Here is a 15851-nt window from a genome sequence, read left to right as displayed (position 1 = left end):
GGGAAAGACTGTATTTAACAGAAATGCTACCAAAAATTTGCAAGTCAATATTGAAAAAAGTTGACTTTGCTTGGAAATCTTGACAGACATTTCATTGGAGCTTCTAAAAAAAAAAAAAAGTAAAATCAAACCAGAGCACAGCATGAAGTTATGATTGCTGACTGATACACTTCATACATCTACACCATTTAAAGATTAATTGTCAACTTCTTCCAACCCACAAGCCCTGCAGAGAGAGGTTTCTAAGAATAGACTACTGATTTTAATCCAGCCCTTCAAAGTAATTCATGGATTCTCAGAGGTCCACAGACCACAGCTTGAAAGCCACTGATTAAGAAAATTTGCAGCTGAGTAGCTCAAGGAACCTAACACAGCTGGGATACTGCAAAACCAGAAAATTAAACCAGTGCTCTTCTGAGGTTAGGCTATGGCAGTGTGCTCTAGAGCCAGTTCTGGAAACACCTCAGCCTCTTTGGATGCTGTTACTCCCTCACCCATCAGTCATATTCATAAGAACAAGAAAAACAGGTTGAAAAAAGACATGGAAGATTTAAGAACCTCAGCCACAAAACCAGCTCATAAACTGCAGTTTATTACTTTCATTAAATATCTCATCTTTGTTTTACTTTGTGCTATAAAGCTTTAAGAGGAAAAATCATGTCAGTAAAAGATTAAACATTATATCATGATGTCTTGCACCAGAAGGCCTTAAAGAGGGCTATCAATGCTAGCAAATAGCATGCCCTGTAAAAGTAGTTTTACAGTGTAAATCTGTGTGCTAAGGAAACATGTTTCTGGACCATATTTTTCAGTTTACTTTGATCCCAAAGGATGAAACATCCAGCTTGTGCACTCCCCAAAAGCACCCTGTGGTGTGAGCCAAAGCATCCTAACCAGGGACAAACAGGAGATGGAATTTCTGAAGCATCCTCTGGATCCAAACTGAAATGTCACTGTAGATACATCAAAGCAAGCTAAGGCTGCATGGAATTAAGATAACCTCCGTTTAGAACATACATTCTATATATTCTACATATTCATTTTGGTTTCAACTCATCTAGTGTTTAAGATTCTAAAAGTTTATGCATACGTAGGTGTGACAAGATGAGCAGCATATCCTAGAGAGAAAAAGCAGAACTCCTTATGCAATAACAGAAATAAATTTGAATCAGCTGTTTTAATTGTTACTTTTCTGATAGGAGATATATATATGTATACGTGCATACCTGAAAATAGGCACATACATATTAACACACCCAGATGTACATGCACACATAGATGCCCACACTTGAAAAGCAGCACAATTCAGTGTCATTACACCTAGCATGGAGTGACTGCATTAGGTGTCCTAGATGGGGACCGTAACACCAACCAATCCCCCTGTGCCTTCTCCCTGTGGCAGGTGAGGGCTTGTTCCAGGCTCTGTCTGATTCAGCTTTAAAAAAAAAACCCTCAAGTGCATCTGCACACAACTGAAGTTGAGAGATCTGAAGATTCTTTTCCCAAGGTCCCAATTCAATACATATTGATTACACGTGTGTGGGCATATATCTCATGCTGAGTTTTAGATACTTGGTCTCAAAGGCCTGTCTTAGTGTTACTGGTTTCTCAAAACCAAAATAAATTAAAAAAAAAAAGAAAAGAAAAGAAAAGAAGCAAGCCACAAAGTGCTATACATCTGCCTTGCCATCACAGGTTCAAAAAGATAGACCTGTTTTGTTTCAGTCATCTGTGCTTAAAGATTTTTTTTCCAGATAATAATTTTCCATTTTAATTCAAACCCACCAACAGACATGAACCATAAACCCCTGCAGACTTCAGGTTTTCACATAGTTTGTTTGAACTCATGCAGAGTAGCTGGCAAACTGCACCTCCTTTGAAACTGTAAAGCAATCCCATAACCTGATCCAAAACCACTTTGAATTAGAAAAAAAGGAAACAGGTTTTGCAAATTTGAAAAATATTTGAGATTTTAAAGCTGCTAAATTAGGACTGATTTTCAAGTCACAATTGAATAAGAAAACACTCAGTATTCCTGTATTTCCTATTGTTTTATTTTATAAGCTATTAATGTTAACTTTTGACAGTAAAGAAGTTTTCAGAGCTTTTGTGTTTTCATTGGTTTGGGGGAATGTTGATTTTTTTTATTTTTTTTTTTTAAACACCAGGTAAATAATTGTAAGCCAATATTTTGGCTCCCTTTGGCAAATTCAGTGCAGTAATTGTATTCCCCTGTGTTACTGACACATTCAAATTTCAAATTCTTATTGAAAATGCTGGGTAAGTTCCCATAAATAGCTATACATTGATATTTATAATCAAGTTGTCTTCAAATAGGCAAATATGGCTGGAAATATGACAAATTGGTCTTCACATCCGTGTAAAAATATAACAAGGTGGTGATGTGTTTTAATTCTTCCAGGAGATGTTTAGGTTATACACCAGGAATAACTGTCTCACTGCATGGACACTTAGACAAATTAATCTGGGAAAGACACAGAATTTCCATCACTGGAACCTTTTAGGAATAAGTATGATAAATTTCTGTCAGGAATGGCTTAAGTATTGTTGATAGTGCTTTTGAGGATGGAGACAGACTAAACGACCTCCAAGATCCCCTTCAGGAGGTTTTCTCATATTCTGTCTCTTGTTTGCCTTTGGCTGCTGTCACCAGGCTGGGATTAACCAGGCCAGGGAGGAAGAGAGGCTGGAGGGCTCTGGCTGAGGCACCAGCACTGCCCTGGGCACTGCATCCTCACACAGGGGCTGCTGGTGAACTGCAAGGAAATACAACTTGGGATGAAAAGGCGGCCAGCGAGGCTCGCTCCCTCTGTCCCAGTCACACCTCACTGGGTGACAGGGAGGATGCTCCGCTGACCCCCAACACCACCTCCCCAGCGGTCCCTGCCTGCAGACTGCACAGCAGCTCCGGACAGAGCCAGCCCCAACGCTGCCATCTCCCCAGAGCCACAGAACCCTGGCAATGGGTATCTGCGGCGATAGGCCACCGTAGCCAGGTTTGGTACTCTGCCAGCATAACCCAGGCGAGGCACCGCAGGAGGCTGCTGTGGCACTGACCCACCTTTGTGCTCGCCCCATCTTGAGTGCTGGGGTACAAGACCCCAGCGAGGTTCTGCAGGTTCAGTCCAGGTCCTCACGGTATCTCAGCTACAGCCGAACCAACAGCCAGCTCACCACACTGTCCTTGCATCCACCTCTCCGTGACCCCACACCACCCAGGATTCTCACCAATTCATCTAGTAGTGGAGCCCTAAACCTAAATTTGCCCCATCTTTTGATTCTAGAAAACAACATAAAAGTTGCTTCAGAATGTTTCAGAAATTAAATGGTGTATCCAGGTAACGACAACTCCAACGTGCACAATTTTCTCCTCATGAAAACAGCCTTATACAAGCACTGGAAGCCAGTGACAGATTTTGCACACATGAGAGTTTGGACACACATCTAATAATAACTGGACACTCCAGCCTGTTCTGTTCTCTGCTCCTGGATATTTAGACCTTGCATCAAAGTATGATTAAGGGCAGGAATTAAAAAGTAAGATTCTTTCTTAAGCAAATTCGTGAAGGAATTGATTTATTTAACAAAACAGATTGGGCTAATGTCACCAGAAGCCATATGCTGCTTCACCTCATCCTAGCTCTGGGAGGAAGGAGGTTAAATGGTGGGGTTCTGGCAGAACAAGCTGTTTTTAAGAGGGCAAATACTTCTGTTTCTCCTATTTTTTCTCCTGTTTTCCAGGATGCCAACTGCTTCATCCCTTGTACTGACAGACGGTTTAGACTGGTTTAAAAAAACCTTTGGGAATCTTATGGTTTAATTTTTATGAAGAATGAGAAAAATCTTTGAGTGTGTGCAACAGCATTCTTTAAAAGTTGTGTTTTGACAACTCTGAAATTAATCTACACTTTGAGATTAATCTATTTTATATAAAAATGCTATTTTCTAATAGCTGCACTTCTGTTGTCTCAGCTTCTCTTGTGAATTCTCCTCCTGAACAACACAATAAAAACCTCTATCACAGGGACAGCTGGATCAGTGTCATTTCTTTAGCAGCAAAGACGATAAAGGATTCCTCTGAGGACATAAGAATTTTAAGGCTGCATGGTCCTTCTACCCTCTTATATACGACCTGTTTTGCCATTGATTTCATGTCTGAAGACAGTTATGTAACACACTACACACATACATACAGAATAATATAGACACTCCTGGTATTTACAGTCAAAAATGTCATTTTAAAGCGCTCCAAGACAAATGGGGGTGTGTGTGGAACTCCAAATCTGCTCTAATTATGGGCTCAAATGAAATTAGAACTAAAACCCTCTGAAGAAGTAGCTGGTTTGGTGTAAGATTTTGTTGTAGCAGACAAATGGTTGTCAGTCCTGCAAAACTCAAACCAGTGCTCACAGCCTGCACACAGTGCAGGTAAAGAACTTGGCCATGGCAGCTCCATTTCCCTGCCGTGCCGGCGGGTGATGAGCTGACAATGACAGTGAGGATTACAAGACAGCTCAGCTGTTTCCTTGACCTTTTGAGATATACAAGAGATTCAAAGATGTTTACTAATTACTGTTGGTTTCAGCATCTGCAACAAAATTCTAAAAATATTTTCAGTACCTGTGCAGGGCTGCTGGGTTGGTTTGCATTTTACTGACACAGTTCATGAAGCAGGGTGGAAGCTAAGATTTGAGTCACTGCAAAGTATTAAAATGAATGAAATTAAGCTCATTTTATTTAAAAGGGCTTCACATTTTCTACCATACATTTCATATTATGGAAAGGATTGAAAGAGATAACCAGTTTCCAGTGTACCTAAAATATTACTTGGTGACATTTTTAAAATTTAAAGTACACATGTATAGGTTGTGGAATCGGTTTTTCATTTTAATATTGGCTTCATAAACTGTGAGGGCTGGCAAAGACTTACAGTTGTTTACTGCTATGTACTGCTATGATTTTACAAGATTTGTAAAATAACATCAATGTTGGCCTTACAAACTACATTTTCATGCTGCCTAAATTTATGTATTTTAATGCAATCTATGTTGGCACATGTAAAATGCTTTTTTCAAAAAAGATCTAAAACTGTCACAAAGAATAGAGAATTAACTTTGTTCAGCTGACTCATTTCTGATTCTTTCACTCATTAATCAAGTATGATAAGTGTACGTTAATGAAACCCAGAGAGACAGATTGTCAGAGACAAGGAGACATATACAACACTTTCCTGTGGAAATCTTTGTGTCCCAGGATCTTGAATTGGCCCTGCAAGAGTCTTGGTATGTAAAAGTCTGGCAAAGGACTTAAAAAATGAATGTTCTCCATTAACCATGTGTGTAGCTCTACTGCATTAAAGTGCTAAGGAAAATGTATGATGCAATCCTGGATGTGGACAAGGCAAAACAGTGATAAATGCTGCATTAAAACATTTAGTTTATATTCAATTATACCCACTGTATCTCACTAGCAAGTAAATGAACAGAATTCCTCAGAGGATGGCTCAAGATTTTCATGGGGTTATTTACCTGAGGTTACTTTGAATTAAGTTTAATTAAATTTGCTTAAAGTTCCTCAATAATCAGTGCTTTTATTTTCTTTAACTTCTTGGAAACAACAGCTTACCTCCCAGTGTCATTTAAGCAAAGGAGGCACATGAGTATTTCTTGTGTAAATGAAATCTGGAGCCACGCATAGATTCACTCATGCTCATTTCTAGTGTTAAAGTAATACAAACAATCAATATTAATAAAGATAATATGTTTACATTTGGCAGGAACTGCTTGTACTCTGCTGCAGAATGTAATAATACCGGCTACCATTTCCAGGACCAGATGAAATGGTAGTGCTCCTGCAGAGCTAATCCTGCTACTCATTTTATATCCAACGTTTGCTTCCTGCCCAAATGACACCTGTGTGTTTCTCCTGCGCCAGGATGTGTCTGCATACACAAGAATCTATTTTAAGATTTCCCCAGCAGGCATTTTGTATATTTATACAGTTTAAGAAAAAGCTGATTTCATCAGAAAAATGTAAGATTTCTAGAATCCCCAGAGAAAAATAGATCAATTTACTAAGACATTATACTTCTTGGAAAGAGAACCCAATTTACGGAAAAGGTTAAGAGCTGGATGAGAAACTTCAGCTGTTTATACATGCAAATACAGAACAATTAATGAATTTGTTAACACGACCTTAGAGCTTTATTAGAAAGTAACTAGCTGGTAGTAAATCCAGCACTTTCACTCCTAACTAGAGAAGTTTGTTGCCAGCTGCTTTATATTCTTTTTTATATATATTCTTTATATATCTAAATAAAATTTTTACTTTTTTCACTTCCTTCCACAGATACCTGCACTAATGGCTGGTCAAATCTTTCCCACTGTGACTTATTTCTACAGACTTGCTCAATGTGATGAAATGCCTAGAGATGTATTTGAGTTGTATCTTCAGAGGCAGTAACCTGAGAGAAGATGAGAACAGCACAGCATCTCAGATCCCAAGCAATAGATCTGGACCAGGTGGGGGGTAAGTTGGTTGTTTGGGTGGGTTTTTTTCCCCTCCCTGATTTTTAAAGAGTTTTTTATCTACACATCACATGGCTGCCTTTGCTTTTGTAGTGAAGAGCTTTGCAGCTCTCTGGTGAATCCAGTATTGATGAGCATGTTGGCTCTTTTGTTTCCATGTCTGACTGTGACCTGCTGTCCATTCAATGCGCACACATGTGCTTGTTGAGGTTCACATATAGGGAACGTAAGATTTGCCAGATACTCACAGAGCAGTTGTACCATGAGTACAAGTGAGTACCACCTCACAGTGAGGCTTAGCACAGCAAGAGGGTAAGCAACCAGCCTCAGGGGAGCTGCGGATCAGCCCAGTACCTTCTCTCCACCCATACGCATACCCTTTCTGATTTAAATCTCCAAATTAGTCCCCATTGACCACGCAATGTGGCACTTATAGGAATGATAAGGGAACAACTGAGTGTTGAACCCTGGGAAATACAGTCTCTTGTAAGGAAACTAAGTCATGAGAAGTTAGCAGGCACCTCAGCCCCAAGCAGCAGCAGCAGCACCATATCAATGCCACCAACAGCTTAACACAGGTGGCTTGGGCAGACCACATCTCAGGGGACCGTGTCCTGTTCCTGGATTTTTTCCTGCTCATTGACTTGTTGCATGAGCAAGGGGAAGGCTAACCCAGCCAAACCTCCAGTGAATAGTATTAACCAATGTAACCCATCATTTCACTTTGTTTTCAATATAGAGTTTTGCCTTAGGAATTTTAACAGAAGGTACCTCAACCAAAAAGACTTTTCCTTTTTTCCCCCCCTAAACAGCAAAGAACTGTACACTTGAAAAGAGACATCATGCCTGCGGCTTCACGCTGAACATTGGGATGTTAAAACATCTTACCTCAGGCTACTTTCTTCTGCCTTTGTAATCTACCTAAGGAAACAGGATTCAGGGAAGCAAAGTTAAAAGGTTTGTTACATTAACGTAAAGAGTAAATGACTGTCAGGTGTTGATATCAGTGGGCTTTTGCAACTGAGCAATAACGTGATATAAGGCCTGAAGATGGTAACAAGAGAGAGGATTCAAGGAGGCTCAGAGATTGCTACAGGAGTTAGCAGAAGACTGAAAAATTTTAACCAGTTCAACAAGGGTGTAGATGGGGGGTGCACTGAACCTGGGCAATGCTGCTGATTCTCTCTGAACTGCAGGGCAGACAATATGACGATGGCTTCAGAAAGGGACAGAAGAACTGCAAATTGCAATTAAGTCATTCCTGCAAGAACTGACTGCTTCAGCAGAAATCTAAGGGGAAAGAGGAAAAAAAACCAAAAACAACCAATCCCACCCCCAAAAACCAAACCAACCAAAGAGAAACAACAAAAACCCCAACAGGTGGGAGATTCCTGCAGATCTAGAGCCAAAACGAGGCAGAGATCTGGGATCAAGCGAGAGAAGTGCTGCCAATTCTTACTGCCTTGGTGGGTTTCTGACTGAGCCTAACCTCTCTTTCCTGAAGGATGTTTCAGTTCCTCAAGCAATGGAATGGTTTGAGACCACAGTCCAGGCACTTGATCTCACGAAGCAGTTCCTTCTATTCATATACTGTCTTTAAATACAGGACACTTTATATTTCTTTACAAACTGTATACAAAAATAATTTCACTATACACTGATACACAAAGACAAATATTTCAAATTTAGACCTGGACTAACTCTAATCTACATAACAACCCCGCCCCCCCGTAACCAGAATCCTATATATTCATTAAATCCTCTTTACATACCGTAGGGTCACTGGTCTGTTTGCTCAGGGAACAGAGTCTGTAATCTACTGACCCAGACACAGAAGGATTTTGTTCTGAGGAACAAGGTATTTTTAATTTGCCTAAGTCGTGCCTCTATGTGACCATCACTGTAGCTGTGACTGGACCTGCAACAGGAATTTTCTTTCAAAATACATTTGCTAAAATGCAGCAGCAGTTTTGCACTTTTTTGAAAGAGTGGAAAAATGATTCTGTGTGGATCAGTAATGAGAGCAGTAATTGCCACAGGGCTGACAATAATTTATGCACAAGTTCTCAATTGCTCCTAATGGCCTGTCAGATGGTGAAAGGGAATGCAAAGCAGATCATAAAGACAACTCCAGCACAGCTTCTTAGAACAAAATTCTTGAAACTTTCACTCTTACTAAGAAATGTGAAAATACAGGAACCAGAGCAGCTTCTGGAAAAGCAATAAAAGAAAACTCCACTGTTATCTAGTAATTCCTGTAGATCAGATTTTGTGATTGCAGCAGGAAATGAAATCATGTTTTCCAAGATTCATCTGTATTTTAAATGAGGTAGAAAATGTAGTAGAACAAAAACTTCCTGTACTATCAACAACTGATTACTACTTCTTCCAGTTAAGATAAGCTGAGAAATGTCACTACTGATACTTCGAAACCACAGAAATGTCAACTGTTTCTAACAGCATAAACTGTATGGAACTCGGTAGATAATAATCTATTTACTTTTCTTAAGATAATAACAAACTGTTACAGATGTTTGTAAACGCAATTAGGCTCCAAAGGACTTAAACTTGGCAATGTATGAACATTCATAGCTTAAAATGGAAAATAATAGCAAATCTAGAAATACACATAGAAAATGAACTTTTGAGCTTGTGACTGCTTAACACAGCAAATCACGCTAACATACACATATGTTAGACTATACCCTCAGACAAGGTTCCTGCAGCAATTACTGCTCTCAAGTATTTTTTGGATGTGTGGATTTTATCCTGCATTCCTCCTTCAAAAGCCTCAGGAGAAAAATATTTTGCATTTAAACTGCAGAAACTAGTTAAATGCTAATTCTGATACAGCTTCAAAACTTAAAGTAGGTTTCAAGTGTCCAAAAAGAGTTACATCAATTCTAAAAAATAAAGGTGACTTCAACGTATTATATGAACTACTAAGGTCATTGGTAGATAAAAGTTTAGGATATGAAAGGCAGATATAAATGTATTACATATAAAGGCAGTGTATATGCGTGCTTGATTTAACAAACAGGCAAGGTGGTGTTTCCCTGACACTGTGTCTTAAGGTCATTTTCATGTTACTATCCCTTACTCCTACAAAGAAAAGCTGGCACTGTTAGATGGTCACAACTTTTCAAGTTAGTCCTAAGCAATAAGCAAATTAAATATTGCAAGACAGCGACATGTCAATCAAAAATGCTGAAAGAAAACAATTATCCAGTTTTAAACATCCTGTAAAATTTACTTCCATTATCCATTTCTTATTTGAGCTGTCATGTAAAGTTAGTATTTTTTTAAAAAATGCCAAATACCAAAATGTCCAGCATGAGAGATATCCAGTTTTTCCTGGAGCTCTTGCACTCCCTCCCCACCTGCAAGCTGTGCGGCTCAGGAGGAGGCATGGCCAGGGAGCCTGGCACCGGGATCTGCTCCCAAGGAAGACTGAATAGGCTAAAATCAAACCACAGCCTTGCTTTCCACTGGTTTTTTGGATGCTCTTCCACCCCCCATTGGTGTCAGCTAATGAACTTGCACTACACCACTGTCATCTCTTATTTAGGTCTCTCTGTTCATTAGACAATAATAGAAAATAAAAGATGTCCGGCTCTCACTGTAGACCCCAGCCTGGCCAGACACATCTCTGATATTTCCCAAGACATATAATCTTTTATGGCTTCAGCTACATCTCCCTCTCCAGGCTTCTCATTCAGGTTGCTCCTGAAGACAGACCAAGGTCTTTCTGAGCAAAGGAAGGGAAAAAAGCAAGAGAGGAAAAAATGCCTCTGCCATTGACAAAGTTATTTCTGTGGAAACATCCACTTTCACATAGTTCTGGCTCCAACAGAAAGGCTCATGCTCTGTTCACCATCCTGTCCCAGTCACAGATCATAAAGACACTGAAAAAGCCCAGGATGATCACAGACACTTTTAGCTGTGACCAAAGAATCAGCACAGTTACCCTGTGAAACGTAAGGCCAATTCACAGTACAAACTTAACTGTGATAAGAAAAATACAGTGGCACCATGTAGACCATGAACCTGCATGGAAACTGGCTGTTCTCCATCATCTCCCCTTGCCATCCCACTGACCGACAGTGTCTCACATCTGTCCGCTCATAAAGGTTTGGCCTTTTTTCTTTTTTTCTCAAGTCTTCTACATTGCAACAGTATTGAATTTATGTTTACAATTGTTTTTAGCTTCCGAAAGGTCCATGTGGAGTTCAGATAATTAGCAGTAATGATTGGGTAAATCAGTGTGGGAAGGAGAACAGTCTTGTTGACTCATTATCAAAATGAAAATGCATTTCAGTTTGAAAAACAAAAGAAAAATATTAGAATTAAAAAGAGGAGGCTGTCTTATATACTATAAAACAACCAGGCACCAAAAAGTAGCGTCCTGTTACACAAAGGACAGAGGCTGTTCAGCCTGGAGAAGAGAAGCTCCAGGGAGATCTTATAGCGGCTTCCAGTACCTGAAAGAGCTCCAGGAAGGCTGGGGAAGGACTTCTGACAAGGGCAGGGAGTGATAGAACAAGGGGTGATGGCTTGAAAGTGGCAGAGGGGAGATGGAGATGAGATGTGAGGAAGAAATTCTTTGGTGTGAGGGTGGCGAGACAGTGTCCCAGGTTGCCCAGAGAAGCTGTGGCTGCTCCTCCCTGGAAGTGTTGAAGGCCAGGCTGGATGAGGCTTTGAGCAACCTGGTCTAGTGGAAGGTGTCCCTGCTGATGGCAGGGGGGTTGGAACTGGATGGGCTTTAACATCCCTTCCAACCCAAACCGTTCTATGATTCTGTGATAGGAGACTTTTTGTTGAGCTTTAGACAAACTTGACTGCCGCAAGCTTTATATTTCACATTGTCATCAACCAGCAAAATCAAATACCAACAACTTCTAGGGACAGAAAAAGAAAAGGAAAAAAGAAGTTAAGAATGTATCACCTAGAAAGTGAAACTCTTTCCAGTGAAGCTGCCCATTACCTCGTCAGCCCACAGACCAAGCCGCAGCACCTGTGAGCAGGCACGGCAGCCCCTCCACACTGCTTCCACGAGAAGATCCAGGGGAGATCTGAGCCCCAGGGACTAGCACTGCCCATCACCTGCTCCCCACAAAGGCATCATCCAGGAGGCTGGACAGCACAACTACTGAGTTCATCCAGACACTGAGAAACTTTTAAAGTAGGCTGTGGAGAAGTTGGGCAAGTTCCAGAGTATCACAGAATCACAGAATGTTAGGGATTGGAAGGGACAGTTAGCAAGAAATGTCAGCTCTCCTTCCCAACATTGGGCTGTATTTTCAGAAGAAAATACATTCTTTTCAAGAAAAAAACATAACACAAATAAACCTAAATTTCAATGAGTAATTTTCATTCTGGGAAGAGTCAGAAAAGGAAAATACAGGTTTTCACGCTTCCCAAAGGAGCAGTTGTCACTTTTCACAGTCCCTGGGTAGTGATTCCCTACCCCACAGGCACCATTACCCTCAAGAAAATGACATCAGGCATTATACAGACTGCTGCGAGGACATTACATGTGATATGGTTTTTTTTTCCATATTCTCTGTTACAACAGCAATGCACAGATGGACCAATCAGAAGCAATGTATAATGACTGTGAGGGTTAGAGAGGCAAGCAGACATTTCACAAGACAGAAAGCACACGACTTGCTGCCCTTTCAGAGAAGTGCCATCTCCTCAGGCCCATGTTTGGTCTGAATCCAGGTTCACGTTCAATTCAAGAAATAGTGTAAATTGTTCAATAAATTGGCTTAAGTGTAGGCAAAACAACATATTTTGTTTCTTCATTAAAAAGTTCATTTCAATTTTACTCAACATTAGTCTACATATATTTTATAATTGGTTACCGAAGGTTATGCAAAACCATCAAATCAATTTCAAGTATCACTCCACCCCACTTCACCAATGGCAAAAATCAAGCTCTAGATGTCAGTTTTTCAACGTTTAGGACTCTTTAAAATGGACATCTACCAATAAACTATAGGTATCCTTGGCAGCAGTTCATAATATACTGATTTTAAAATGAAAGAGAATCTCCCACATCTATACAACTGCTCAAAGAAAGACTTCAAAAAATGTAAAGGGTCTTTACAATGCGTTCAAAAAGTTGGATTAAAAGATATTCACTAACCTGATTTATTCTCCCTGTGTAAAACATGGCAAAGCCTTCCAGGAAAACAATTCTAAAAACATAGGGAAAACAGTGACCATTGAATAAAATACTGTGCTGTGGGAAAACACAAACACTTTTTCCCAGGCTGCGCTGCTGAGCTTTTCAGACTATCTCAGAATCTCAGATGTGTCACACCTTCGTAAGGGAAAAGAAACACTGTAAATGCAGTATCAAAATAATAAGAATAATATTTATTAGAAGACAAAACCATCGTCTGATGACACATCTCCCCTCTTCCTAAAACCTGTAACAATCCTATTTTCAAAATTCTTTTCCCACCAAATAAATTAAAAAAAATAAGAGGGCAGTCTGCACATTTATGCCTAAGAAAAAAGTTTGTAGAACTAAATTCTAATTTTGTAGCGCATCGTTCATGCTTTACAATGTCCCCAAGGTATTCTGCTATGTCCAGTTATATGAGGTAATAACCATAAATAATGTTTTGTTCAGTTAAACAAAATGACTCCTTTATCTTTTCTTCGCTAAATCAGACACCTGCTGAATCAAGTCACGTATTCAAAATTCAGTGAGAAAGCAACAAAAGATTCCTGATTATATATAAAAGGATTAAAGAGTTATTAATATGATATAAGAGCTATGCAGAGCTACGTGCTGCTTCAGCTTGTGAATGGAAAAGGGAAAAGGAAGGGTCTTCAAGGAAAGTAGCCAAAAGAAACTGAAGCTGATGTAAAAAGCATTTCAGGGCTATATTTAGAGAAGACATTCTTCATACATTTGCCAAGCTATTCACGTCATTTCACACAGCATGTTTTATCCAGCTTTATAAGTCTATGAGAGAGCAGAAGGGGGAAAAAAAAAATCGGGATCAGTTGCCAGAAATGGAAATCTTGCATTTATGTAGAGTAACGAGTATTTTAAGCATGTGAATTCAAGAGTACTTTCCAAAGGGGGACAAGGGGAGGGGGGAGAGGGGGCAGGCAGAGTGTTAAAACTTTCTACAGAGACCCCAGAAGGATTCTGCAGCACAGAGTTTATAAGTGACGTGACTTGGCCTCTAACACTCTCCGTTTTGAGCCAGGCTCACTTACCTGAGCTACATCATTACAAATATTTCAAGAATATCATTACAACATCACAAGAATTTCACTAAGTTCAAGCTGTTATAAACCAGCTGAAGACTCATCCATGTTCACATAGATAGGATCCATCAGTTGTATAAGCAATTACATATTTCTCCTCTATAATGCTGTAAAACAATCATCTAAGATGAAAAAACAAACACCAAACACAACCTCAAAGGTAAAAACAGAAACAAAACCACTCCAGTTTTATAAGAATATTATGATTTTTCTTTAACTCGTTTAGCAGATGTCACAAGGTTCAGCTATTTGCATAAAGAAATGTCAAGCATACAAAAAATGTGTCAGTACCAGATGTAATGGGAACAAACCGCATGGAAATCTCCTGTTAGTGACCTTCTGCAGGGTGGGGATGGAATCAATTTGAGATATAGGACTGGTTTTACTTAAACTTATAGAAATGACTTCTAATAGAAGTTTTTACCTTCATTCCCTTCTCCAGGTGGCTGATAAAACGAAAGTCCCAAAGATATGATGGCTGCAATTTCCAAGATTATAAGAGTCACATCCTGCAAAGCTTCCCAGACTAGCTGTAAGAATGTTTTTGGCTTCTTTGGAGGTATAAAATTTTTTCCAAAAATAAGCTTTCTTTTTTCTAGGTCTGCAGCAGTGCCAGCTAATCCTGTAAATAAAATAAAATAAAATAAATTAAAATTGCAGTGAAATAGAAAATGTCCACTTATATCTGCGTTCCTATAAATTATTTATCCAAGAACAACTACAAACTGTACCACCTATGGCATATTAACAAATAGATTTTCCTCTAATATTTCACTCTTGCAAGATGTTTTGTCCTTATGTTCTGAACAGAATACTCGTGGACTCTATTTAGTACTAATTCCTGCTAGTTTTAATCATAAAAAAGTGTTTGAATTAGTAGGTTTACTTTAATAACACCTATGTATATAGATACATACACACATATAAGCAATGACTTCTGAAAATAGATCATAAAGCAAAATAAATTCTAGTTGGGACGAAGCTGGAATAGCTGTTGGCAGCTCTTGGCAATATCAGTAGAAAAAGCACACATATCTCTGTTCTGACACCTCAAAGGACAAACCAGTAAAGCATGTCTTGTTCTGCTTCGGAGCAGCCTCTCTTGCTGCATGCGTACTGCCACACAATCGCTGCTGTGAACTGCAGCAAATTTTTGTTAAGTGAGAAAAGGCAGCCAAAGTGAGAGGTTATATATGCAAAGAAAGCAAAGGGGAAATAATACGGTTCCTTTAATCAATGTAAAAATGCATGTATTTTGCATGATACTTCAACTCAAGAACATTTCCATTTAAGAACACAGTGTAAGAATGTGTGGTTGCACTGAACAACCCACTCAGGTGGTTTTTTCCTATTTTTAATTTTATTAATGTATGCACGGCTAGCACCTTTTCAGGAAAAAAAAAATAAATAAAAAAAGACTTGCAAATGTTAGGGTAGAATAACTGTGCCCAAATAATGCTCTCGGCAGCACAAAGAACTGCAGCAAAACAAGTGGTTACATCTATCTGCCAAATAATATTTGATATCATTTGGAACTCTGACAAAACTGTAGGCTTTGAATGTGATCAGCAACATGAAGTTATTCACACTTCTTCACCCTAACAGGACACAACAGAAAGACTTCAACTGAGAGCTGATCCCCGAGGAACACAAAGGTGCCTGCAAGAGAGCAAGGGGAAACGATGGGTCCCACGCTGCCAGGGTTCCTCTCCTGAGGCAGTTCGTTTAGGTAAGTCCTTGCGTTCCCCCAAGAACATCAGCACCCATGAGGCACCTCAGGCCTGGAAAGCCCTATTGGCAGCATCTTCCAGATGCCAGGCAGAAGCAATCAGAATCCTAACGTGCTGATGGTACTCAGCGTTACATCCCGTTCACTCAGCGCTGGTGCAACTGTCCCCACCCACATGTGTGAGCACCGGGAAGTCACCTCTTGGATGAAAGCCCCAGGCCCAAGCACAATTCCCTCAAGATGAAAGTGATGCTTTTCTGAACATATCAATCCTGCCACAG

General features: G+C 39.7%; 1 protein-coding gene across 1 annotated transcript in view; it reads right to left on the bottom strand.

Annotated features, from left to right (window-relative positions):
• LOC104526597 (plasma membrane calcium-transporting ATPase 2) overlaps window positions 1–15851 on the bottom strand; it is a gene marked incomplete at its 5' end in the record, with an annotated part of 81150 nt that overhangs the window by 56590 nt on the left and 8709 nt on the right. The window contains one exon of the mRNA XM_029085492.1: window positions 14266–14458. Within this exon, the coding sequence (XP_028941325.1) occupies window positions 14266–14458 (193 nt within the window). The remainder of the gene's footprint in view (window positions 1–14265; window positions 14459–15851) is intronic.

Source organism: Antrostomus carolinensis, unplaced genomic scaffold (genome assembly GCF_000700745.2).
Source record: "Antrostomus carolinensis isolate BGI_N321 unplaced genomic scaffold, ASM70074v2 scaffold19480, whole genome shotgun sequence".
NCBI classification, from domain to species: domain Eukaryota; kingdom Metazoa; phylum Chordata; class Aves; order Caprimulgiformes; family Caprimulgidae; genus Antrostomus; species Antrostomus carolinensis.
The sequence above is the reverse complement of the archived record's forward strand: the minus strand, read 5'-3'. Positions and strand labels throughout refer to the sequence as shown.